The sequence below is a fragment of the Propithecus coquereli genome, unplaced genomic scaffold (genome assembly GCF_000956105.1).
Source record: "Propithecus coquereli isolate 6110/MARCELLA unplaced genomic scaffold, Pcoq_1.0 Scaffold171, whole genome shotgun sequence".
NCBI classification, from domain to species: domain Eukaryota; kingdom Metazoa; phylum Chordata; class Mammalia; order Primates; family Indriidae; genus Propithecus; species Propithecus coquereli.
This window is the reverse complement of record NW_012141747.1, coordinates 3,537,918-3,564,721: the sequence shown is the minus strand read 5'-3', so window position 1 is coordinate 3,564,721 and position 26,804 is coordinate 3,537,918. Positions and strand designations below refer to the sequence as shown.

Here is a 26,804-nt window from a genome sequence, read left to right as displayed (position 1 = left end):
TTTCCGGAAATGCATAATACTAAGATATATTTCAATTAAGATGCAGAAATTTAAGGAAAGAATTCTTGAGGGATTCAAGTAAAAAAGAGCAAATGACCAGCAAGAACTAACAGGATGGGCATATTAAACGAATGTATATCACAGCTCAAGAGAGGCTCCAAATTTGACAAAACCCAAGAAATATAAAAAGAGAGAGGTGAAAAAAAGAGACTGTTACATGGAATGAAGTTCAACTCACGTTTGTGACTTTTTTTTCTGCATGGTGGGATTTAAGTTGATTTTTAAACTTCATTTTTCTTTATTATTCAAATAAAACAGTGAGTAAACAGAAAAATATCAAGAATAATGTAGAAAGCAAATATGCCAAGATATTAACAATGATCAATGTCCAAAGATTATTGTTATTTTTTTGTAAGACAAACAGGCCTTGAAGGAAGAATTTGGCAGGAAATCTAGGAAAGGATGTTACTGCACGCATAGGCAAAGACAGAAGAGCATGAAAGAAATAGTAAGTTTAGGGAAATGGCAAGAGGTCTGGTAAATCAATGAAGATAAAGCCTGGGTCAGATTATGTGTTGTGCATGAAGTTCATTCTAGTCTTTATTCTTTATTTTTGTCATTAGTCTAACATCACTCAAACCAGTGAAAGCAGATTTCTCTCTCTATTGTTTAGGTGCAGAAATTTAATGTCCAGACCTCATGGACACGATTATTAGAGCCACAGTACTAACTCTGACAGGACCCCATTCTAGAAGATGATAGCACAAAGACGAATGAGAAGGGGCCTGTCCTCAGGGAAAATACAATGCATCTGTGAGATCAGATAGACACAAAGAAAAATAAATAGTAATATATGGTGATATAACACGTGTTGACACTATAGGAACTGAGAAGGAAGCAAGCTTTTTGGTAGTTGGAGCAGACTGAGGAAGTGGGAGAGCTTACATTAGGTCTTGAGGAAAGACGGAGTATTTTGACTTCAGATTTCCAGTTTCATAAGGAATTGTTTTATAGGACCCAAACCTATGGCTATGTCATAATTCCACAAAAAGGGAGCATTTATCTTTTTTCTTACTGAATTATAAAGAAAGAATAGACTAATAAATCAATTATGCTAGGATTTCACTATTTTTTTAAACAAACAAGTAAAGTCTTACCTCATGGCAAAATAATTCCCAGATAATTTTTCATCTATTTTTTTATGGCTTCATATGCTAGATTTAACTCTAATCTTTGGGAACAGTCTTTCTAGTCATAATAACAAAGGAAGAGATCAAAAAGGAAGAGAGAGAGGTACCAAAGACAAAGTTAATAAACTGGGAAAACTGCTTACAATATAATTAGGAAAGGTCATTTTTCTTAATATTTAAAGAACTTTTTTATCTCAGTGAGAAAAAATACAAATACTTTAACAGAAAAATGGGTAAAGGAGATGAACACAACATTATATATGATAACCATTTGCTCATTTTGGAATTGTAAATTAGATGTCTAAGAATTTTTCTTAGGAAATCATTTATATACCAAATTTGCTTATAAGGCTATTCATTGAAGAATAATTTATAATAGTGAAAAAACTGAAAACAGTTTAAATGTCCAACAGAAGGATTATGTAAATAAATTATAAGATAAAACCATTGAAGCTGTCCAACTGAGATACAACCACTAAAGACCATATTCTGAATGTCGCCAACGACTGTTCAATGACATGAAAAAAAGTTACAATATGTAAGGTGTATAAATGAGATAATAACAAAATATAATAACTTTATCACAATTCAATAAAGAGGGTGTAAGCATAGAAAAAAGACCAGAAGATCTATGCCACAATGTCATATGCGATCATTTCCAGACGGTAGGACTACAGGTGACTTTCTTCTTCTCTACGTTCTTAATGTTATCCAAATTTTTACAATGGAGACTTATTACTTTTAAAATTTTTGCTGTACTTTGCAGCAAAACTTCTGGAAAGAGTTGTCTATATGTAATGTCTCCAGTTTTTCTTCTTGACTCTCCTTAAACCCAAACAGCATTAACCCCCAAAACTCTATCGAGGTAAATGATGACTTCCTTGTTACTAAATCCAACATCAGCAGAGATGCCACTGGTGTTAATTCCCTTGCCTTCTCAATACCCCCTTTCCTCATGGCTTCCAGATGCTATACTCTGTTTTCTTTCTTCCTACTGAACCCTTCTCTTTTTCGCTGGTTCCTTCTCTTCCCTTAGGGCAGGAACGCACTGTGGCTGAGCTCTCTTCTTCACCTGCGCTAAATCCCTGGGTGACCACATCCAGCTCAAGGGTTAGATGTCACATGTGTGCTGACAACTCCCAAATCTACACCTCTAGCCAAGATACAGATTTCCTTCTCCACCAAACTTCAGGCTTGTGGGTTCAATTTGTGTTTCTGCTAATCACTTTCACTTGAGTGCCTAACAGACGCCTCAAACACAATAAGCCCAAGGGAACTCTTGCTCGTTCCCCCAAAACCTGCTTCACACAAAGCTTTTCTAATCTCAGCTGATAGCAACTTCTTCCTTTCAGTCACCAAGATCAAACATCTGTCCTCAATTCCTCTCTGTCTGTCATCCAAGCTGTGTGCAAATCTTATTGGCTCTCCTTCAAAATATCTCAGGAATCCCACCTGCTCGTCATCTTCGCTGCCCCTGTGGTCCTAAGCACGATCACCTCCCCCTAGGTTAGTGCAACAACCTGCCAGCCGATCTCCTGCTCCTGCCCTGCCCCGTTACAGGCCATTCTCAGTGCAGCAGACAGACTGGTCCTCTTCATGCCGGAGTCAGATCATGACACTCTTTTGCTCCCAACCCTGCAATGGCTCCCCATTCTTACTCATGGTAAAGCCGAAGTCCCTGCTGTGGCCCGTCAGGCCTGGTATGCGCAGACTCCCCTCCCACTCCGCTCCTCCTGGTCCGCTCCACTGCCACACGCTGTCCTGTTGCTCTTCCAGGCGAGGTGGGGTGTCTGGGGGGGCCTCTGCTCTGACTCTCCACTGTAGTCCACCTGGCATGTCCTTTCTCCTGCCGTCTCCTGCTCTCACCTCACTTTCTCCAGCTCACATCACACTGTCTCAGAAATGTTACCCAACTACCCTTCCTGCCACTGCAGCGGGCTCCCGGCCCTCCAACCCCGTGTGTGCCCCCAACCCTCCTCACCGTGCTCTGCGTTCTCCTTTCTCCGTAACAGGTGCCACAGATCACAGAAGGGTTAAAAATCAAAGTTGTAAGACGGTAATTAAGACAGGCTATGATGAAGCAAGGAAGGCTACTCTGACTTTAACGTCTATCTGGAAAAGGGGGGCACGACCCTGCATGAGGCGCTGTTCAGAGGGACATGGTAAGACCTCACAGATAGGATCGACAATGGAAGATGAACACAAATGAAATAGCCACCAATTAAGAAACCCCAAGGGCACAACAAAAGCTGAGCAGCATAGTTACAGAAAGGCTGATGTGCAAGTCAACATAGGAAGGGCCAGCGCCGTCCAAAGATAGGAAGGCCACCCCAGGAGGCTGCAGGTTCTGCCCCCCCCCCCGACCCCGAGCTGTGGGGTTTAAGCGCAGGCAGGATGAGCCTTGACAGGGAGCATCAGAGAAGAGTCAGGCATCCACGGGGGCTGAGGGAGGCCTCTCATCACTGACGCTCTCTGTGCGATTTTCAAGACACTCAAGAATCGGGGAGGCAGGGAAAGAGTTGATTCGTATTTGTTGTCAGGGCTTATAACAGCTGATAAATAGCTGAATGCATACATTTTTCTATTTTCCACTGTTAATCCTTCTGCCACACAGATAAGGGGTTGGCCATTTACTGTGAATTAAAGACATGCCAAGGGCTATGTGGGCACAGATGCTGGTGGACCCAGCGACATCTCTGGTTATAGAAGGAGATGTCTGTAAGACAACAAATAAACAGGCTCTGGACACACACATGCACTGCCTGCCTACATGACCAAACGGAGCATTCCCAGGAATAACTGAAGTAGGAATAGTGACAGAAACAGGATCGGTAAAGCACAAAAGGGCTCACTGAGGAAAAGGGCGGAGGCACGTGCTGGGAATGAACCCCACAGGATCGAGGGGCACCGCTGAGAACTCCGCGTTCTTAGCTCACAGCAGGTTTGGAAAGGTGGGCTCTCTCCCACCTTGCACTGTTCACCCTGTCACCACCTCATTCCCATGTCCTGTTGTGGTCAGAGAACACACGCACAACACACCTGCACACGCAATCCCCAAACAAGGGCCCCTGCTCGTGAAAACCGAACAAAGGAGAACAAGGAAAGAGAGAGAGGTCGTAACCGCCCTCTCGGAGCCACTGCCCATGCAGCACTTGTTTCTGAGGCCAGCGTGTAGCTGTGATTTATCTCGTGTGTGCTGTGCTTACATACATCAGTAAATATGGTTCCCATTTCTCTTTGGAACAGCGGCTATAAATTATATGTTGGAAGGATTTGGCTCCTCTCTTCCCATAGAGGTCTGGTAGGAACTGCTGAGGGCCAAACACGAGGAGGTCAGTGATTGGAGGGGGGTTCCTTCTTCCACGCATACTCTTAAATTAATTAACTCATTCAGGAAGTACTGAGCACAAACTATGTGTCAGGTACAGTTGGAAATGCTTCAGTAAACAAAACAGTAAAAACGAAAGAAAACAAAAATCCCTGCTTTTGTACGCTCTAGTGAAATTCATCCACCTCATCTCAGTTTCCAGATTCAGAGCTGTCAAGCCATCCAGACTCAGGCACGTGAGAAGGTAAATGGGAAGCAAAGAGAGCTGCTGTAAATCATTATAATAATTATTATTTGTGTAGATTTTTATTGAGTGCTTACTGTGTGCCAGCCACTGTTCTAAGCACGAACAAGTATTAACTCATCTAATGGTCATAAAAACGCTACTGATAGGTTCTATCATGATTCCACGCCACAGATAAGGCAACCGGAGGGAGAGAAACTCAGACAATGTAGCTCCAGAAACCACACTCCTCACTCTGCCCTAGACCTCAACCAATTATGGCAAGGAGATGAGTCCCAGGCAATATCACTTCTGAAACCATCTGTTGGTCCTAAAGCCTGATCTTTGGTCAAAACAGAACAACTGGAGCGTCCAGGGGTAGTCACTGGGCTGCTTGTCACATGTGTATCTACGAAATAGGATCTGCAAATAGCACCAGGGAGACTCCATTTTCATCTACTATAAACGTATTGCTAATGCTGGTTAATCATGTGGAGATAAGTGATGCCACTGCTCGGCCCAATTAAACATGCTATTTAATACTTTGTGGCTTCAAATAGAACTGTTTCAATGAGTCATTCTAAATACTACCTGAAAATTTTACTATTCTTCCTCAGCCCAAATCTTATTCATTTTGTATTTCATTTAAATAGGAACAAAGCTCACATGTTATACGTACCACTATAGATAATAATAGTTCAGGAAAAAAAAAAAAAAAACAACTACACATAAAAAGAGAGAAAATGTGATCCCAGACTCAGGAATAAAATCTCAGGAGGGGACTAGGCATTAATTAAGGGAGAATCATGTCACGAAGGCTTTGTTATATTAATTCAGGATAATCTTAGTCTTCAAGATATCTGTTATTTCTAACAAATAAATACAAAATAACTTTCAGAATTTCATCTTTCTTTCTAGCTCACACATACACACATAAAATCACTCTCAATAATACACTCACTTTCCTACTTTGTTTGCTTTTGTTTCAAAGGTGTTTAAATAATAGTAATGTAGCTAATATTTACCAAACACTTACTACTATTGTCACTGTGATAAGCATTTTACATGCTTTAATATCTCATTTATGCCTCCCTATAATAACTCTGCCAAAAAGGTATTATCATGTTCTCCACTTCACACATATGGAAACTGAGGCCCAGGGGAGTTAAACTACTTGTTCCCAATCACATGGCCGACAGGTGGCAGACCCAGGACTCGAACCCAGTTCTTGCTGGTCTCTGGAGCTATGATCGTTCCACAGCATTCTACCTCTTTCCTGTATATCTGAAATACCGCACGTGATTTCTGACCCAAAAAGGATAAGATAACAAGAGAAGAGGTTTTTCTCATTAGACTGTATGGTGACACCTTCCTTCAAAGTGGGAGAGATGCTGGATCACACGTCACCTTTTCAACAGACTCTACACACAGAGGCCGGGTCCTTGATTAGCTCCATGTGTGGCGTCACTGCATACAGAAGGCTGCAGTTGAAGGGGAAGCAGCCCTGTAATCTGTTCTGATGCTCTCCGGGGGAGGAAGCTTTACGAGAACTGAGAAAATAGGGAAAATAAAGTAGGCTTGCTAATAACCTCCCTCCAGGTCCCGCCCTCAATGCCTCCACCGTCAGTGGTAGTTTCCCTCCCTTAGGGCTAGAAAACCCGGTTTTATAATATAAATCTGAAGGAGCTCAGAGAAGAAAGGGTAGGGAAAAGAACTCTAGCACCTTCACACAACAGGATACATTTTAATGCGCTTTCTTCAAATTTCTCAATAAAAACTGAAGTTATTTTATGTTATTAAGTGCCCTACATTTTAGGGCCCCACTGGCTAAACATGAAAGGACTAAAAAATATGGAAACATTTCCACTTGCCAGCCTCCATTATGACCTTCAGAATGACCCAACTAAAATACGGAAAACAAGTGCTTTCAGCCAGCATCTGAGATCAAAGTTTGAGTCTTCACTCTGCTAAGCAAATGCAGTGCAAGTACTCCACATCCTCACTAAGAGGATGGAGTTGCCCACTGAGTGGACAGGCGGAAGTGCAGTGTGTAACCGTCTGTGCTGTGGCGAAGCCACGCTGTCCCACAGGACGTGGCCTCCAACTGCAATGGGTGAGCGAGGATGGAGGTGATGGGGAAAACGAGACCAAAACAGGGAGGGAAACCGAGTCTCCAGGCCTGCCACACACCCTCATTTCTTCCAGGAGCCATCAGATAGCATACTTCGATTGGAAAACATTATACATCTTAAATGTAATTAAGAAATTTCAACGGGCATGAATATGTAATGTACACATTGCTTTACAGATGCCTTATTTGCCCGACAGGCTGGTGCCGACTTTAATTTGGAAGAAATCCATTTTCATACGAAGGTAACCAAGAGTGACAGGAAATAGGAAGCCTACATCATTAATCTTCTGTGAACTTTTAAAAAAATCAGTTAATTGCTTTTCTAGGAAGCTATTTTGTGGAATCACGGTGCTTCATCTTTCTACTCTTAATTCGTGGCATACATGGGGATTTTAAAATGCCCATCATGAAAATGCTATGATTTATCAACAGAACTTAAACTATTTACTTATTTTAACAAATAAAATTCTGATCAATCATAAATAGATACTCTTTTCTTGTGGATGAATTATCAGCCACTACTAAAACCCCTAACATACAGTCTATTGATTGATATGCAAATATAGCTGTCTCTTTCATTATCCCTGACTAAGCTATGGGCAGCAGCCACTTGTGTCCTTTGCTTCCCTGGCTTGTCAAATAACTTCCATTCCCAGCCATCAGAGCCTCTGCAGTAGTGGTTTCAAATCATCACTATTTACTACATTAACAGCAAACAGAAAACTAAAATGTGAGGTTTTGAAATACCACTGATGAAGCTGTGACTTGCCAAACAAACTGGCTGCGAAGCCCCATGAGACCTGTATTTTGTTCCAATGGCTCTGCATATCAGGTGTTTCATGGTACTGTCCTATTTTTTGCCTCGCTCATAGCACCTAGCATATACATATGTATTTTTATTTATTTTTTTTTTTTTTGAGACAGAGTCTCACTCTTTTGCCTGGGCTAGAGTGAGTGCCATGGCATCATCCTAGCTCACAGCAACCTCAAACTCCTGGGCTCAAGCAATCCTCCTGCCTCAGCCTCCCGAGTAGCTGGGACTACAGGCATGCGCCACCATGCCCGGCTAATTTTTCTATATATTTTTAGTTGTCCAATTAATTTCTTTCTATTTTTAGTAGAGGCGGGGTCTCGCTCTTGCTCAGGCTGGTTTCCAACTCCTGAGCTCAAACAATCCGCCCCGCCTCGGCCTCCCAGAGAGCTAGGATTACAGGTGTGAGCCACCGCGCCCGGCCAACGTATGTATTTTTAAATTCTACCAAGTTTGAGGCTAATATAAAGAATTTTTTTCAAATCTAAAATGATCATTTTTATAATAATTTCTTATTATTCCATGAGCCAAAGACAGATACACCGTTAAGTTAATGATGCTTAAGCTTCAGGGCTTCTAAGGCCCCAGGAGGGGCCCTAGGAGTGTGTTAACACAGTTATATGTTTTTGAAAAAACTGCAAGTATAAGATATTTTTCTATGCTTTTATTCCTAAAGAGGATCCCCAAGTCTGTACAAATTTTAGGTCCCACAAAACCTGTATCTACCCCTCTAGTTAACCATCCCCAATGTTTGGATCTGGAATTACATGGTGAGTATAAAATATTAATTTGTGGGTGTATATAAACAAAAAATAATTCACTTCAGTTAGAAATAAAATTTAGTATCCCCTGGCTCTAGAACATTCTGGAATGCATGCTTTGGCCATTCGTTAAGTCCCTTGTTTCTCACCTAACAGTAGACACCTTTCCAAGTGGCACTCCCGGGGAGGCTCACTTGATGAGGGGTGGCATCGAGAATAAAAGACTCAGTTATAACAACAAAAATATGTTTTTCATTAAACACAAACTGAGCCAGGAAAAAACCAGCCAAGAGGCAGGTGTATCAGTTAAGGAATTCTCTTGAGGTCTTTAACTTCCACTGGATTTTTCTACACTAATTGCCTATTATTGAAGACTAAAGAACTATAACAAATAATTTGCCATGCCAGCAGATAGAGTGCAGATGTTGTATGGAAAAGAATGAAGAGTTTATGAAGTGTAAAATCAGGCAAAAGAGATTCACAATTTCCCCATTTTTAAAAATAATACAGAATTATTTTTCTACTACATAGATGATGAAGGTGAGGGAATTTTCCTAGGGCTAGAAGGCCAATTTTTAATTTAGTTTGGACTGTGAGAGAAACTGCAAATTAAATGCTATGTGGTAGAGTCTAATTTATTCAATTCGTGTAAATTTCTCGGAGGCAGAGATTACATCTTATATATTTTTTTAAATTTCTCACATCACATTGCACCTAATCATTGATTTGATTTCCTTTCTTATGAGGAACGTCCCTACACAATACCAAACAGCTATTTTTGCATGCCCCTGCTGTTTTTACGTCATATTTACCTAACACTTCCTTTCAGCCCCCAAATTCTTCACACTGTGATGAGTCTTGCTCTACAGCTAAGATCCTGAAAAAGTACGGTCAAGTAAGGCAAGTTCCCTTCAGGTCATTTTCTCTGAAAATTTCCCTAAAAAATACCTTCTCTACCTCACTGGAAATTAATGTCTGTACTTTTGAGAAAATATTTTCATACTGACAGTTATCTGTATTAAAAAATATATTGGCATGAATATTTTTGTAATTGTTTACCACATTAAACTGTTTTACCCTCTTCCAAAACATAAAAACATATATCCCTCAAAAGTAAAATCTAATTATAGAATTCTTAAGCTTCTATGTTATGACTGTGGATTTTATAGGAATATCCTATAAATATTGAACAATATACTTGCAAAAGGGTAGTTCTTAATCTCCTCTTAGAATACTGTCAAAACTCCCCCCGAATCCTTTGAGTTTGAAGGGCAGGAAAAGTAACTTACAGATACTATTTTGATGCTAACTGTGAAAGAGTCATTTTCTTATTGTGGTAGTGGGCAGATTACATAGATAAGTGGTACAAGATTCAAATTACAGTAATTTTGCTAACATGGAATGCTTTTTAGTAAAATAAAGACTGCATTTCCCCCCAATGAAAACCCACCAATTATAACTTTGTCCTACAAACCTTCTCTTCTTATTTGTCCTCTATCAAAGCAAGATTGGCCTCCTAAAGAGAGTAGGCTCCCTAGTTCAACGTCATCACCTGTAGGGGAAATGGAACACTTTCTATATATAAAATCTCTAATTTCTCTCAGTATGACTCTCGGTCTCAGGCGTCCCTCTTTTGAGGATGACCTAACACTAGTACACGACATGTCGTTTCCAATCTGGAGTCCTCAAAGGGCATTCTGAAAGTGTCCAAGTTATTAATGACATACCCAAAAGCCTCATAAAAACTGCACAGTTACCTGCATAAGGCTGTACTGGCAAATCAAAAATTCATTTTTTTCTTTTAACCAGAGTTTTATCAACTCACTGAATTCCAAAAGAAATAAACAAGTAAATTATTACCTAATAAATTTGAATTTTCTTTGTTAGCTAAAAATCATTTTAACAAGAAGTCAATTGGTATCTCATTGTGGTTTTAATTTACACTTCTCTGATAGTTATAATGTTGAGCATTTTTTCATGTTTTCTGGTCATTTGTGTGTCTTCTTTTAAAAAATGTCTGTTCATGTCCTTTGCCTACTTTTTAATGGTGTTGTTTTTTTTCTTATTGAGTTGTTTGAGTTCACTGTAGATTCTGGATGTTAGCCCTTTGTCAGATGCATACTTTGGAAATATTTTCTTCCATTCTATAGGTTTTCTATTTGCTGTGTTGATTATTTCTTTTGCTGTGCAGATACCATCTTACTCTAGTCAGAATGGCCACTGTTAAAAAGTCAATAAACAATACATGTTGATGAGGATGCAGAGAAAAGGGAACACATACACACTGTTGGTGGGAATGTAAATTAGTACAACCTCTATGGAAAATCGTATGGGAGACTTCTCAAAGAACTAAAAATAGATCTACCATTTCATCCAGCAGTCCCACTAGTGTGTATCTACCCGAAGGAAAAGAAATCGTCATATCTAAAAGATACCTGCACTCATATGTTTATCGCAGCACTATTCACAATAGCAAAGATATGGAATCAACCTAAGTGTCCATCAAACGATGACTGCATAAAGAAAATGTGATACATACACACACACACACACACACACACACACACACACACACACAGTGGAATACTACTCAAGCATAAAAAATGAACTGGAGGCCATTATCCTAAGTGAAGTAACTCAGGAATGGAAAATCAAATACCACATGTTCTCATTTTTAAGTGGGAGCTAAACAATGGGTATGTATGGATATACAAAGTGAAATCATAGACACTGGAGACTCCAAAAGGTGGGAGGGGGGTGAGGGATGAAAAATTACCTGTTGGGTACAATGTGCACTATTCATGTGACAGGTAAACTAAAAGCCCAGATTTCACCACTGTGCAATATATCTATGTGAAAAATTGCACTTACACCCCCTAAATCTATAAAAATTAAAATGTAAATAAATAAATAAATAAATTGGGATTAAAATTATAAAGGAATTCCTGGTAGTTGTAAAAGTTAGTCAGCACTATTCAAGGATAAGCCATGCTTTTATTTGCCAGTACTAGTCATTTGATGATGATAACAAAAATCAAAGAGCTTAATGAATTCAGTTTGTAAAATGATATTTGTGTGTTTCCTACAAACTTTTACAACAATAAATGCTTACAGAAATAATCTGTTGCTTCCATTAATTCATAATAAACATTTTCTAGAATCCATCATAAATGTGCATTCAAAAGAAGTTACTAGTATACAGGTCACTTTATTTCCTCAATAAAACTATTGTAAACATCTCATAGTATGAAAAAGATGTCTTCTCTAAGGGTGGTATATTGATCTCCCAATCGGTCTATGGTGATTTCTGAGATGACAGTTCAGAAATGTTTAACCTCAACATTGTCAGAAATGGAACAAAAAATGTCAAATCATTTATTCATTTGGTTATTAAATTAAGATACAAAGAATAGTCTGGCCACAATCTTACAGTCTTTAAAGAATATGTCAAAAAGAAAAATAAAATAAGCAGCTCCTAAGCATAATGTTCTAGAATTCACACTGTATTTTAGTTAATATACTGTATTACAGCAAAACAACAAAAATGTGCACAGTCCTATTTCTTCTTCATGTGCTCTTTATAACCATCATCAATTTGGAATATAGTATGAAACACAACAGTATATCTGACACATTTCAATATTTACCATATTCAATATTAAATCATTTAAACAATTACCTTAGAAATTATTATGAGGTTTACTTTGTAAAGTTTGTCCTGGAATATTTCAAAACATGAAAATATTAAAAGAATTTCTGAACTCCTTTGCATGAAAATTTTACCTCTTTAGTAAAGTATTAAAAATTATAGCCTTTGAAGGGCTTTTATTTCTAGTATATAATATACCTCAGTCAACAGTAGTTGTTCACAAGAAAACCTCTTGAACTATACTGAAGGAGGCATTCCTTCCCTAACTAATACATACACACACATGCACGCACAGAGAACTGCATTTATTGGTACTTTAAAAATTCCAAGTATAATAAATTTGAGATTTTAAGAAATCACCATATATGTCTGCCTCCCCCTTTAAGTGATTGCTACAAATCCTACCACATGAAGTCTGCCATGTCACTGGAAAAAAGAAACATGGAAATTGAATTTATAATAAATAGTCAAGTAGTCACTCATGACTACTTAGCTGCATATAAATGGTACTGAGAAAAGACTCACCTCTCCTTGCTTGGGGATGCTGAACTTGGAAAGCTTGGCTTTGGCTCTGGCCGACTCTGGCTTGCTGGCGGGGACGCCCCTGTATGATGTGCAGTGCACACTGGTTTCCGTAGACGACTTAAGCTTAGGAGATTCATCAGGAGCCTGGTCTTGACCGTCCATGGGCCGCACATATGCGGTTGGTTTCTGCTGGACCAGGCTGGGTTTTGAAGCCAAGGATGGAGGAAAGTTCTGAACACAGTGTCCACCACTGCTGTGCTTAGCTGCCATGGCAGGTGGCCTTTCCTGGGTCTGAAGACCCACCTCCACATTGCACACTTGTTTGGCCCGGGGCTGCTGTCTGCCATCTCCAAGCAAGGTCCTGAGAGATCCCTGTTGTGCTGAGTTGGAGGAAGAAGAAGAAGAGGAAGATGAAGATGAGGGACTCAATACACAGTGATTAAGTTTTTTATTATGGTTCTTTGGGTTAGCAGATTTGTGCCTGTGTGCCTGTGCTTACTTGCTCTCTGTTGGCCATCGGATGGAGGGTGCCCAGCCTTCTGCCAGCCCATGGTGCCTCTCTTGCTCTGCTGCACGGGGACAGCTGCTGGTGTGGAAGATGCAGTGCTACAGATAGACGAGGGCTGGGTCTGGGCTCTTGAATCTGCAACAAAATGTTCATCGATCTTGTTCACAGGAGTCTGAGGAACTCCAGGTTTGGGAACGCCAACGAGATGACTCTGATTGGATCTATCAGTTAAAAAGTCTTTCATTTCATCATAATTGCCTAAAGTATTCTGGATCCGATTGGAGAGCTCATCCCCCTTGTTAGTCTGGAGAAAGAAAAACACATCCACACTATTGTTAGAGACAAGAGAAACATGGGAAATAACAGACAGGTGTCCTTATCAATCACAGAGCAGGGCTGCCACATTCGGAACGAGAGCTGAGAGATGAAATCAAAATCCTTATCGTCTCTGAAGATGTCTGTCAGCACTCGGCATCACACCAGAACTGGAAACCTGGAATGGCCTTAGGGTACATTAAAAAAGGAATCTATCCTTGGTATTGTGTTGCACCTAAAACATATTACCTGGAAATCAGAAAATTTATCACTGCCACTTCACAAAATGGTCTGGATTAAGTCTTTCCAGGACTGTATTTTCTTTGCTTATTTGTCCCACTGGAAGCTTTTCTTGAAAATTCAGATTTGGCTCAGGAATGGTCTGCTTCCAATTTCTAAATATATAATTATTCTTGTCAGAAACCCAGAGTGACAGGCAAGAGAAGTCCAGGTGACATTTAAATGGAACATGGCACTAAATGTGCAAGAAGCTACCAGGCTGAATGGCCCATAGCTCCACGCAGCTCTAAGATATTAGTGAAATCTAGGAAGATATTTCATTTTGGAAGACAAGGTTATATATTTCAGGCCTTTGGTAAAAATGAGAGATAATCTTACAGTTTCTTTCTCTTTAGCCCTAACAGGTACCCTGATCTTAGGATGATCCATGTTTGTTTCCTAAGAGCTTAGGAAATGGCATTGACTTTGAAATGCCAGTGCAGAGATGAAGTCTAATACTGATAAAAATCACAGCAAGCAGATCTCAATATTAAACAAAAGTTACATTTTACTAAGGGAGTAGCCAGTAAAGACATGTGAACTAGACACCAAGATTTGCAGGGGAAGACCCCATACTTAGTAGCTGAGCTGTCTTCCCTGGGCTGAACAGGCAGAAAACAAACTGCAGTTTGGTTGGTCTACTCTTCCGGTCAAGATGCCATCACAGGCAGTTAGGGTATGAGCAAGGCTGCAGGTGAACAGCTGAAAACCATCTACCTTGTAAGGCTCACTGAAGAGAGAGTAGCTGGAATTAAACGTGCCATCATCCTGCTGCGTTTCCTGATTTCTTCTTTCCCGTTCTTTCCTCCGTAATGCATTTCTATCTGGTTCATAGACACTGCATCAGGAGAAAGAAAACAGAACAACCACACACACAAAAATTAAAGGGTAAAGCCCAATGCAACATTCATCTGAGCACAGAAGTCTGGTTCCTGGACAAATGGTGATGGTAACAAGAGCATGGAGCAGATTAAAGCCAGTCTAATCAGGCAGTGTGCGCTCCAGCGTCTGAAAATTACTTTCTTCAGGAGGGGAAAAAAAACCCTTAGGACGAGTTCCAACTAGTACTAGATTTCTCCTCCTGATATGTGAAAGAGGAACTATCTAAGCAACTTTGACAGGGGAAGACTGAAAGTAATCTTAAGGCAGACGGTAATTACAGTGATGTGTAAATAGAAATTACGAGCATATTTCCTCTTGTGACATAGCCTCTAAGTGTTATATGGGAATGCTCCTATTCTTTTTTTTTTGCATGGCTGTGTTTCTGTAGTGATTCTTTCATTAACTAGCTCCCTAAAGAGCTGTTAAAACTCCATGCTGCAGTGGTTTTCACAGTTATGAGGCTTCTTCTGATCTCTGTTAATCAGTCAAGTCGTCAAACGACTACTGAATCAATTCTTCCTTCTGATATATCTGACACCATCACTCTTCCTAACTATGAAAAATGTGCCACGAGGAAGGGGTGCAGGCAATGAAGGGAGCGAACGGAAATTGAATTATGTTGTGTCATCAAGGAACTCGGCCTTTTTGTTGAAGAAAATTAATATCTATTCTCCCGAAATACAATTATGAAGTGGCCAGACACCAGATAACTGGGAGAACTAAGGAAGAAATAAAGTGTTCCTTCCCCCTAATAAGGAGAAAATAAAGGGGCTAATTCAACTAGTGATGAGGAAGTGACCTGTTTAGTGAGGGAAGGAAATACGCTTGGGGTTTTTTTGGTCCCCAGATAAAGAAATCTGGCCTCAGTGTAGACAATAGAACTAACACTACCAATCAGAAAGAACTAACACATCCCTTAAAATGAGCCAACACCCAGCAGAAGCATGTAGTTTAAATGATCTTGCCATCATTGTGCTTAGAGTCCCCCTTGGTCTAGTGGGCAGATGCTGAGCTGCGAGCCAGAACACCGACTGCTAACTGCGTGTTCGTCCCTGACCAGCGAAGTGACGGTGGAAAAGCCATTTAGTATCTTTATCCCCAGTGTCTTTGTTATAAAGTAGGGGTGTTTTATGGTGTTGTTATAAGGTTTAAATGTGAAGGTAATCTATAAAAGTGGAACAGCTTTGGGTACCACAAAATCTAATGTATTGCTATTAAAATATTGTTAATAATAAAAGGATCTGTGGCTTCAAAGTAACTTATAAAAATAGTGATTTTTTTTTAAAGCTAAATAGCTATCTTTAGTAAGAGAGACAGTATTTGTGTCATGTAGCTGTAGGGGACACAAAAACGATTATTGTAAAATAAACACTGCTTATCCTGGCTCTGGTGGTGTGGCCAGACTGCACTTTAAATTCACTGTCTAAGGGGTGATGCTAAACATGCTTCTGGCAAGGCTGCTACAGCACCTAAGGCATTTAATTTAAATTTAAGATTAGGGAATGTTAAAATATCCAGAACATGTAGCCTATTAGCATTTTAATTCATCCTTAGTACATTACCCAAAGTTATTAGATTTGGGAGTCCAACAGTGACCTTCATATAAAGGAGGGCTGCAGCCTCTGGAATCATCTACCAACTGAGAGGCTCCAAGCTCTGACATCGGCATCACTAAGAACTCTCTGGGTTGACTGTGGTGACAGTCACCAGCATAAGGGAGGCACAAGATGGGAATGACACTCTCTATTTGCAGAACCAGGCTGCATGTTCAAAGGAGAGGATATGACGGTCCTGCCTTGCTTGTGGACATCTGTGATATGAAACACCAGCTTTCACGAACATTCCACGCATTTCAAATGGAGACTGCTCTGAGACACATGACTCATGCTATGGATGGACATGAAGTGGGGGCTTTAACCAACAGGAGAATTCTAATTTTACTAAAAACTTCTAACTTTTGGACCAATGTCAACATTTGCAGTAAAAAGTAAAAAAAAAAAAAAAAAAAAAAAAATTTAAAAAAAAATAAGCTTGCATTGCATGCATCACAGCTCTTCCCCTTTCCAGTAAGTAGAACCTTCTGTGAAGCACCTACAGTGCTGAACTTCATACAGAGACTGCCACAGACATGCTTGCTGCCCTCAGCCAGGTCAAGCCAACTAAATATGTAAGACTGGTGTGATGCACAAAGTGGCCTTATGTAGGATGGAGCAGGCAGGTGGTCATTTAGGATGATGTCTGGGTTTCTGAGAAGGGCCCCATACCCAGAATAATACCTCCTGCATCTGCTGGCTGAAGACTGAAATTCCACAACTACTGAGTCATTCCTCTGGTTTAAGATGTCTTCGCCCCTGCAAGAAATATAAACACCACAAGAAGGGAAAACACTTTAAACCTGATCAGCCTTTAGTATCTTAGCGTGCATGAGTTTGTCATCATTTTTTCCAAAGGCCAAGAGGAAAGGGCACAAGAACACCAGGGTCCAAAGAGGTCAAAATCGGAGGCGGGAAAGAAAAGGGAAGGACAGTAATAGAGCACAGCAATGAAGACAAATTTCCAAACGCTACTGATTGTCAACACGGCTTAGGTGTTTAAGACAAAGGCAACAGGATAAAAGCCAAAATCCATTAGGTAGACTCGATAACATTTCCACGGTCTGGGATTAAGGGTTATATCATAATTTGGAGAAGTAGGAGGTAAGAGGGAAGCGGCTCCTCTTTGACAAAACCTGCCTCATTCCCCAACCCCTTTAAGACTGAAGATACCCTAAAGCACTCCAAGATGTAAACCACTGGTAAATAAAATTCACTAATGAGGTTCTGCCTGCATACCCAGCCTATGGCTTCTAATACTAAGAAGGATTAAACACCCTCAGGACTGCTTACCCGTAATCTACCAATAGAAATGCACTGGCCATCTTTTTATGGGACCGCCATAATGCTTGTGGCCATGCATCCACACCATTAGGTGAAGCCAGAATGACCCAAAATGACAATCATCCCACTTCTTCAAAGGAGAGTAAAGGAAACTCAAAAAGAGAGGCAATGCTTCTTAGATGCCTTCCCTTTCGTCTTCTCCTTCTTCCTTGGTAGGCAGTTCTTTGCCTCCACGGAGTATTGATTCCTTCTTACAGGTAACCCACACACTCCTTCTCCTGAACTAGAACCAAAACCCCCCCACCCGACATTTCATGCCTAGGGAGCTAAAACGTCACCTGCTTAAAGCAGATGTCATTGTAAAAGAAAGGCTGGACTTCCCACCCCCTACCATTATCTCCCCAAGCATCTGAACTTTCACCTTTCCACCAACACTAAATGTTTTGACTCACAAAGACAGTAGCTTCTCGACAGTGAGTCCACCATTCTAATTACAAGTGAAAATTGTGCAGGTACTCACAAGCCTACAGAGTGCATTTCTCTTCATCTCTCACCATGAAAGCTCAGCCCTCTTCACTCCTCTGCCATCTGAGCAATGTGAAGACCATGCCATATGCTTTAGAAACAAAGAAACCTTTCCCCTGACATGCTGAAAGTCAGGTCAGCTTCCCTGGGGATGGCTGGCTTAAGTTTTAGAGAATTCCAATTCCTGGCATGCCAGTATATATACATTAAACTCAGTAAGCGCCACGTGTTAAGAGCTATGTCTCTTTGTTACTAGCAGATGGTAAAATCTTTATCATCTGTAAAGTTGCTCCTTATTTCCATAAAAATTACAAGAATCACATTCCTCAAATGTATGTCACCAAATGTATTTATTTATTTTGCATGAAAGTGGAGGCAGACAACTGCTACAATATTATTTATTATTTATTGCAGATGCTTAACATTCCCCGAAAATGAACTCTTTTAATCAACTCATTTTAAAAGACTTATTTATTTTTAGAATTAAAAAAAAAAAACAGCAAACAAAAAATGTAGTAAAAACATTTTTGATCATTTCCCATTTATTTGTTTGTAGGGCTCAAGCCAAAGCCAATTACCATGGTTAAGCAGGAATAAATGTCCAAACACGAAATTATCATTTCCAAAATTAATCTATTCTTGATCATATGGTAATACTATGAAACTAAATAATAGTAATACCTATGATCTTGATGGTTTCTCCCTTCCACTGAGCTCAAAACATTTCACCTATATGTCCCTTAATTATCCTTACAATGCCCATTGCAGAAAGACAGTGATAGTGAATATTATTAGTAAGTTAACTTTTTTGAAGATCAAGGAACTTAGGATAAAAGTTTGATCATCAAAACAATGTCATAAAGAGACATCGTGCAGAAGGAATAGCAATGTCCAAAATACTTTACTCAGCTCTACCCAGAGAAGAGGAGCCACCGGGGAGCCAGGAGTGGCCACATCTGCTAAACCCTGATGTTTGCAAGCCCAGTAGTCACAAACAGTGAGCATGAGCACCACAGAAGCAAAACAGAAACAAATGAAACAAAGGGAAGCTATTTCCCATTCAGAGAGAACCACGAGGAGAATTCTAGAATAAAGTCTTAGCTATTATAAATTTTTACGGCCCCCAAACAACAAAAGACAAAATCGGTTTCTGTCCACAGCACACACACAAAGCAGATCTATGTAACCTAGAATTGTGGGATAGAGGACAGATGAGTGAATAAAGACATGATGGATTCTAAAGTCAGCCAGCTAGGGCTGATAGCGTCACCATGTCCATCAGATGCTAGCCGCTCATCAGCCTGCTCCAATCTCTCACCGGGCTGCCCCACTGGAGGGAAAGGTGCTGGGGCCAGGATAGCCTGCCCCTCTAGCTGAGCCCCAGGCTGACCCAGCAGACCCAGGGGGCCAGGAGGGACTGCTCCTCCCTCCTGCACTCACCCATGCGTGGCTGGCTGAAATGTGAATGCTCACTCCAAACAAACTGTATTTCCCTTGGAGGAGACTTTCGGCCAAGGGTATATGAAGCCAATTGCACGCCGTGACTAGAATAGTCAGTGTTTCTTTTTTTTTTGAGACAGAGTCTCACTGTGCTGTCCAGGCTAGAGTGCAGTGGCGTCATCATAGCTCACAGCAACCTCAAACTCCTGGGCTCAAGCGATCCTCCTGCCTCAGCCTCCCGAGTAGCTGGGACTACAGGCACGTGCCACCATGCCCGGCTAATTTTTTCTACTTTAAGTAGAGATGGGGTCTCGTTCTCGCTCAGCCTGGTCTCAGACTCCTGGGCTGAAGCGATCCTCCCGCCTTGACTTCCCAGAGTGCTAGCATGACAGGTGTCAGCCGCCTCACCCAGTGTTTTATTCTTATAAAAAAAAAATCATCCAACCAGCTGGTATGTCTCAGGGTTGGGGTCTAAGAAACAAGTGAATTCAAGGAGTAGAGAATTAATAACCTCTTACCTATCTTTTGGAGAAAGTTATCATATTATCCATGTTTAAAAACTATTATCCTTCTCAAATAGCAGGAATACAATTGGATTTAATCCAAAAGCACTTTCTGAATGCCACTATGTCGGACGCTAGGAGACCGCCAGGGCTATAACAGCTACGCTGCTGCTGAGACACTAACAGTCTAGGGTGAGGAGAAGTGGGAGAAGGAGGAGGGGACCCATTCCTAAGCAGGCAAGTGGGCAGCATTCCTCTGCAGGGCACTGCAGAGGGAGCACAGGGCATTAGGATGGTTCCAGTGGGAGACCAGCTTTGAGCTGGGTCTTGAGCAAAGGGCAAGTGGAGGAGAGGGAAGGGACAAGATACAGGGATAACTATTAAATGGCCTTTAAGAGCATTCAGAGGAAGGGACCTTTACCCTCCCTACACCACCTTTCTTCTTTGACAAGCTGCAACTCCCCATTTAAAGTTCATTTCTTTGGTGTGCCACTGCTATCTCCCTGTAACTAGGCTCTTCTGATCCCTTCCTGAAAGCAGATTTGGTTTGGAGTGAATGAGTGAAAGGTGGACACAGAGGAAATACAGAGAAACACTCTCCCCTTCTTTACAGCGTGCATCAGGGCTGGCTGGCCCTGAGCAGCCTGGCCACAGAGAAGACAATCTCTTCAGACACTTCAAGTCCTGGGACAACGTGCTAACATGTCCCCTGGGCATGGACTGGCACCACCAAGGCAAGCAGGAAGAACAGGCACAAGGAGGAGAGGAGAATAATGTTCCTGAAAAACTCTCTTGCTCTCCAGAGCAGCAACATAAGCAACTGTGTATAATTAACAAAATTTAATCAAACACTCCAAAATTATAACAATTGTTTTAAACTTAATGAGTCAAACTAATTAACATCTCTTGTTATTTATAAAGCAAATGATAAAAGATCAGTATTTCTTTCTTAGAGAAAAGCAAGGCTGTTGAAGTATTCTTGCAAACTCCTTCCTTAGTCTATAGACAGAGTTTGTGGGCTGAAAGGAAGAAAGGTGGCCAGGGAGTGAGCAGGGGACAGAAGCAACTCGGAGAGAAGGTGAAAATGGAGGCGGAGCTTGGTAAAGAGGCCAGAATCTCCCAAATGGAGTCCTTCAAGGCCCTGAGTCATTGTGGCTGTTCGATGTTGGTGATGGTGATGATGACGGTGGTGATGGTGGTGGTGGTAATAATGATAGTGATGATGATGGTGGAAAGGTTGGAATGACGATGGTAGGATGGTAATACTGGCGGCGGTGAAAGTGGTGAAGGTGGTGGTGCTTAAAGACCTGCTGGGGAGTGGGAACCGGTCAACAGGGCATATAACAAACCCTTAAATCCTGAAGAACATCACTACGCCCCTGCTCACACACTGGAGTTTTCTTTTTGAGTCAAGTGATTTCAGTCCCCATGCCCATTCACTCTGTTTTCCCCCAACAGCATTAACCACTGGCTCGCCGTCAGCTTTATAGGTATGAGACCCCCCCTCCCCCAGGTATTATTTCTATCATGGACTCCTCAAAAAGGTCAGTCCAACCTTTTACTTGTTTGTCTCTGACCACAAAGGTTATCTCAATCTTACTTCAATCTTGAAAATACCTTCTGGGAGCATTTACAGATCTCGCCCCTCGTCTGCCGACCTGCTCAACCACGATGAGACTGAGGTGGTGTGTGCCATATTCACTTCTCCTGTGCCATACCTTTTGGGAAACTATGACACAACAGGGAGTCACAAAGTAACAAACACCCAGAGACAAATTCAGCCCACAAATATCCCAAATAATTTTTGGATAATCTGTGTTATCTTCCCAGATCCTTCTGGCCCATGTTAAATTTTGCTAATAACTACTCCTCTACATGGTTTTACATGCATTATTTCATTTAATACTCTTTAAAACCCCAAGAGACATTATCCCCATTTACCAGTGAAGAAACAAGAGGCTCTGAGGTTAACTAACTTGTCCAAGTCCCACAGCCAGTGAGCGGCATTGCTTAGATGGGAAGCCAGGCAGTCTGGCACCAGAGACGGAATTCTTAGACTCTGCTCCACGGGCTCCCTGGGGAACTGCTCACTGACAAGCTTTGACAAATGGTACCTCATCCTTTGTTAGTAAATGGTAGGCAGAAGGGTGTTAATTTTCAGATCATGACTATGTCAGTTCGTTCTTGTAAGGGCTGCTAAGCTTTCTTGGTTGGTATAGGTTAACTTTAAGAATTCTTCTAAAAATCTATAACTAAGAAACCCAATTCAAATGAGACAGCACCAGCAATTAACTAACACTCCCAGTGCCTGAATTTTTTCAAACAGAAAATTTGAAGAGCTGTGAGGTAAATTTATTCCCCCATTTCATCAGTTTTTAAGTGTGGAATTCTGTATACTAAATTCCTTAAGAATTACAAAATGTCACATTAAATGCATTTTTTAATAGAATTAGCATAGTTGAGCTGTTGCTGCAACCTAGTATTGGACACTTACCAGTTTTTTACTGATCATTTACTGAGTCCCAAGTTCCATTTCTAACTCAGTGGAAATGATGAGTGTTTCAAATCTCTCTCATAAATATACTCCAGTGGGTTTTAGAGAGATGACACATAAATGACAGCTTTGCATTTGGAAGGGTTAAATGCTTTTCCTGGGGGATCCTAAGTCTTGGTGCCATGAGAACAAGTGTCAGGCTCTAATGGAATTGTTCCATGATAAATAAACTGCCAGGCTGTATGACAAGCAGCTTTCAGAGTCTTTCCATATAGTACAAACAGCAGAAGTTAATTTGAGTTTCTTAACAGGACCTTTTTCCTTTACAATATAAAAGTGCCTTGGGATGAAGCAATTACTCTGATTTACCATCTTCTCCTTGGTAGAATATAAAGATGCAGCAGAGCCTCACAAAGGCAGTAACTTAACCAAATGAGACCCACTTGCAAAGTCCCTACTATGCTATTTCAAAGAGCTCACTGCCTGGCAGCAGCACAGAGCTGTCATCAATCACAGGTGTCTGTGATGAGAAGGATGCTTACTCCAGGGCTTTACATGGTAGAGCCGATAAATTATGTTTCCTCCACCAAATGCTCGGTTAAATTTTGTTTTCGCTTTACAGCATCAGTTTCTAAAGAATTTTAAAAGCCATATACATGATGTGTCATATTTTACAACATGCCTACGTTTTAACCATGATGCCCTTCTATATAATCCCTGTTGTGGCCACTCAGGGTCATGGTGTTGTGCCTTAAGTCAGAGGGCAGAAGGGTGGCCGGGTCCTCTCATTTAACTTCCTTACACAGAAAGCCCAGAGATCCTGAACGTTAACCCTTAAAGAACAGCTCATGTTCTTCTGAGTCCAACCCAATTTCTTTTCTTACCAGAACCACTAAGGAGATAGGCACTAACTGGTTGAAATGGGATTCCTGAGGAGTAAGAGACAATTTGGACTGCTGCTATCTGTCGAACTGAATTAATTTACCTGGGAGGTACAGAATCAGCCCTAGGCTAGAATGAAAACAAATAGAGCTGACTTTAACAGAAGGTTAGATTAAAAGGATATGCATGGCCCCAAATACCCTCTGATATCTAATCAACCTGGCAGGCCAAGTATCAGGCCAGGTAGACAACACAAGTGGAAACTACTAGAACAAATTAATTTATTTAGTTTATTCTAGAAAGAGACCGTGTTTTGAAGATGAGAATGACCTGTCTGGGTACAGGGCAGTTTGTCAGTTTAGCTAGAAGTCTCGGCGGTTGAAGAGGGCAGAGAATAGAGAAAACAGTAAAAATCTTCAGTATTTGAAAAAGGACAGGGACATCCCCTGAGAGGAGGAGCCCCTGAGATCACTGTTCCTCAGAATCAGGCATGAGATCGGGGGCTCTGTTCCTCAGTCACAGAGGAGCCAAAGCCAGTGGGCAGATGCCCTCTCAACCTCCCCTCCTCCAACCCTTCCCCGCGGCCCAACCACCAGAGCCTTCACACCCTTTCCTCGGCTCAGGGGTCCTCCTGCTCCCCAGCCTCACTCTCTCGCCTGGGCTCCGAGGCCTCCTCCCGACTCCCACCTCCCCAAAGACGCTGCTTTCTCCTGTTTGCTCACCATCTTGGTCTCAACCGGTCTTTCTCGTTGGCAAATAAACCCGTTCTAGGCTCCCTCCCAGGACAAGCCCTCACTGATCCTCTTCTTGCCCTTGGCTCCTTCTCCTATCAGCCCTGGTTTTCTACAGAGCCATCTCCACTCACCGCCTCTCTCCAATTCCTGGTTTGCCCAAACATGCGATCTGGTTCTGCTATTCACAGCCAGGTTTCAACTTCCTCAGGGGGTGACCCATGGATACTTTCCACAGGCCCACCTACCTCAAGGCTAACACTGCCTCCGAGAGGCTTCCTTCCCTGCTCTCCCTCCTGTCTCTCCTGCTCTCCCGATTCTGCTAGGGATGTTCTCTTCCCATGCCCCTCAGGGTTCTGTGCAAAACCTGGCCTCTTCTTACAAGACAGTCTTCCTGGGGGATATCATTCAGTCCTCTTCTTCAGGTGCCATCTTTATGTTGATGCTGTACAAGGCTCCAAGACCCACCCAAATCTCTCTTCTCAGCTACAGATCCATTTATCCAACTACCCATGTGGCCTTCTCAAGTCAGGTTTCCCACAAACACGCCCAGCCTGCAAGTCCACGCTCAGCTCACCGGCACACGGCCTGGCCTCTGCATGCTGCCTGTGTCGGGGGACAGAACTGCTCCCCGCCTAGCTGTTCAAGTCAGAAACCTGGGCGTCATCTTGACTCAGTTGTTCCCCACACCACCCCGCCACACACGTCCAATCAATCCCCTAGGCCTGTGAACTCTACTCCCTAAATGCCACTCAAATCCATCCAGTTCTCTCCTTCTGCACTACCATGCCCAGCCTAGGCCACCCAGACCCCTGTGGAGCCCCCAGTGGGTCCCCGCTATTCTTCCTACCCTGTCCAATTGCTCCCTCCATTAAAGCCCTTGTGTTTCTAAAGCAGCAGTTTGGTCATGCCAGGGCCCTGCCCTCAGGACAGAGTCCAAATCCGGTAGCCACGGTCCTGCAGAACCAAACCCCGCTCATCTCTCCAATGACAACACCCAATCCTCTCAATCTCTGCACCAGGGCTCTTCTCTGTGCCTTGCACACCTCTGCTGTCCACCTGTCCATGTCCTCCTGAGCTTGATGGTCTCAGTCTAGTGATGCTTCCCTCGTGGAAACAGAACATTCCCAGACTCACTTCAACAGAACCCACGGCCCTTCCTATGTCTTGCATAGAACCCCACATTCTCCCCCATAATCACACTTCTTATGCTAATTATCCGGATTCTCCCTTAAGCTGTTAATTCCATAAAAAGCAATTCTATGTCTACTTTTAAAATATTATAAAAACTAAAACTATGTCTACTTCTATAAAACTCTTCTATCCTCAGCACCCAGAAGAGTGCCTGGCACAGAGTGAGCACTGAAATAAAGACACTAAAATACTTTAAAAATACACAGTAAATGAACGCTTCAAGTTTCCTCCTTCCTTCTCAAAATTTAGCCTATGTGCATGTCACAATTTGAACAAACAGAAGTAAAATCCATTCCATTCCTGGGTCCTATATTTTATTTATGTTTATAGAATTTGACAATAATGAGAATCATAGTAACAGTAATATTGAGCAACTGCCTGGTGCTGGAGTGTTGTAAAGGAAGTTTATGTTTGTTATTTTATTTATCCCTCTCAACAAGCCTGCTATGTAGCCCTCATCTCTGCAAACACAAAGTTTTAATAAGTGTGCATATAACTATGCAAATGAAATAAGACCCATGTGCCATAAACATTATTATGCTCATTTTACAAATAAGGGCCTTTCATCAATGAAAAAAAGGGGCTTAGAAAATTTAAATGATTTGCCCAAAGTCACACAATAACTGTTAGAATCAGGATTCTAAGTTGCATGGAAATTGTGGACATTACAATTTAAGTTTTAAAAATATATTTTTATTCAAGCAATATTTAACACTTATTATATCCAAGGTGTCAGCTACACATGAAAAAATTTCCATGACCACAGCCTCCACACAGGTACCATGAAGGATGTTTCTCTAACTTCCTGAAAACTCTGCAGTCAATTAAGCTTGACTCAGAAGGAGAGATTAAGAATTATGAACTATTTGAACTCTACAGTTCTATAATTCATTCTGAGCTAGTGACACTAAAGATGATTAATTTTAAATATCCATATAACAATGTCAGAAAACCAAGGGATTTTCCTATAGGTAATGTATCACTCACAAGTTCCCAATTTCAATTAGACACGTGATCTATCACAAAAATATTTTATTTGGTTCCCTAAAACCGTGGTCCCCAACCCCCAGGCTGTGGAGTGGTACCTGTCCGTGGCCTGTTAGGACCAGGCTGCACAGCAGGAGGTGAGCAGAGAGCAAGGGAAGCTTCATCTGTATTTACCCCACCACCTCCCTCCCCGCCCCCCACCCAATCCATGGAAAAGCTGTCTTCCATGAAACCACTCCCTGGTGCCAAGAAGGTTGTGGATCGCTGCTCTAGAACATTAGGAATATTATATATTATAATATTATATATATACATAATGTCATATATATAATAATATATATTATGGGGCTGGCCACCCATGATGATAATTATCACAATTCTTTAAGAAATGTTGCAAAGAGGACATTAAAGTCTACTCTGACAACATGTTTGCTTCATGTTACCTCAAAATGTCTTCGCCCTTCTCTCCCCTTCTCCTTTCCTCTCTTCCCCCACCCCTTACTCTGTGTCTCCTTGTATGTTTCCCACCCACAGGTAATATAGGCGACTCTGTGATATTAAGACCAATTT

The 26,804-nt window shown here is 41.5% G+C and overlaps 1 protein-coding gene across 1 annotated transcript in view; it reads right to left on the bottom strand.

The window, feature by feature from the left end:
- Nucleotides 1-26,804, bottom strand: part of AFF3 (AF4/FMR2 family, member 3) — a 506,791-nt gene that overhangs the window by 405,708 nt on the left and 74,279 nt on the right. The window contains exons 2-5 of the mRNA XM_012641885.1: nucleotides 16,879-16,953; nucleotides 14,438-14,558; nucleotides 13,118-13,430; nucleotides 12,619-12,998 (exon numbers count right to left, since the gene is read on the bottom strand). Coding sequence (XP_012497339.1) covers nucleotides 12,619-12,998; nucleotides 13,118-13,430; nucleotides 14,438-14,558; nucleotides 16,879-16,953 — 889 coding nt within the window. The remainder of the gene's footprint in view (nucleotides 1-12,618; nucleotides 12,999-13,117; nucleotides 13,431-14,437; nucleotides 14,559-16,878; nucleotides 16,954-26,804) is intronic.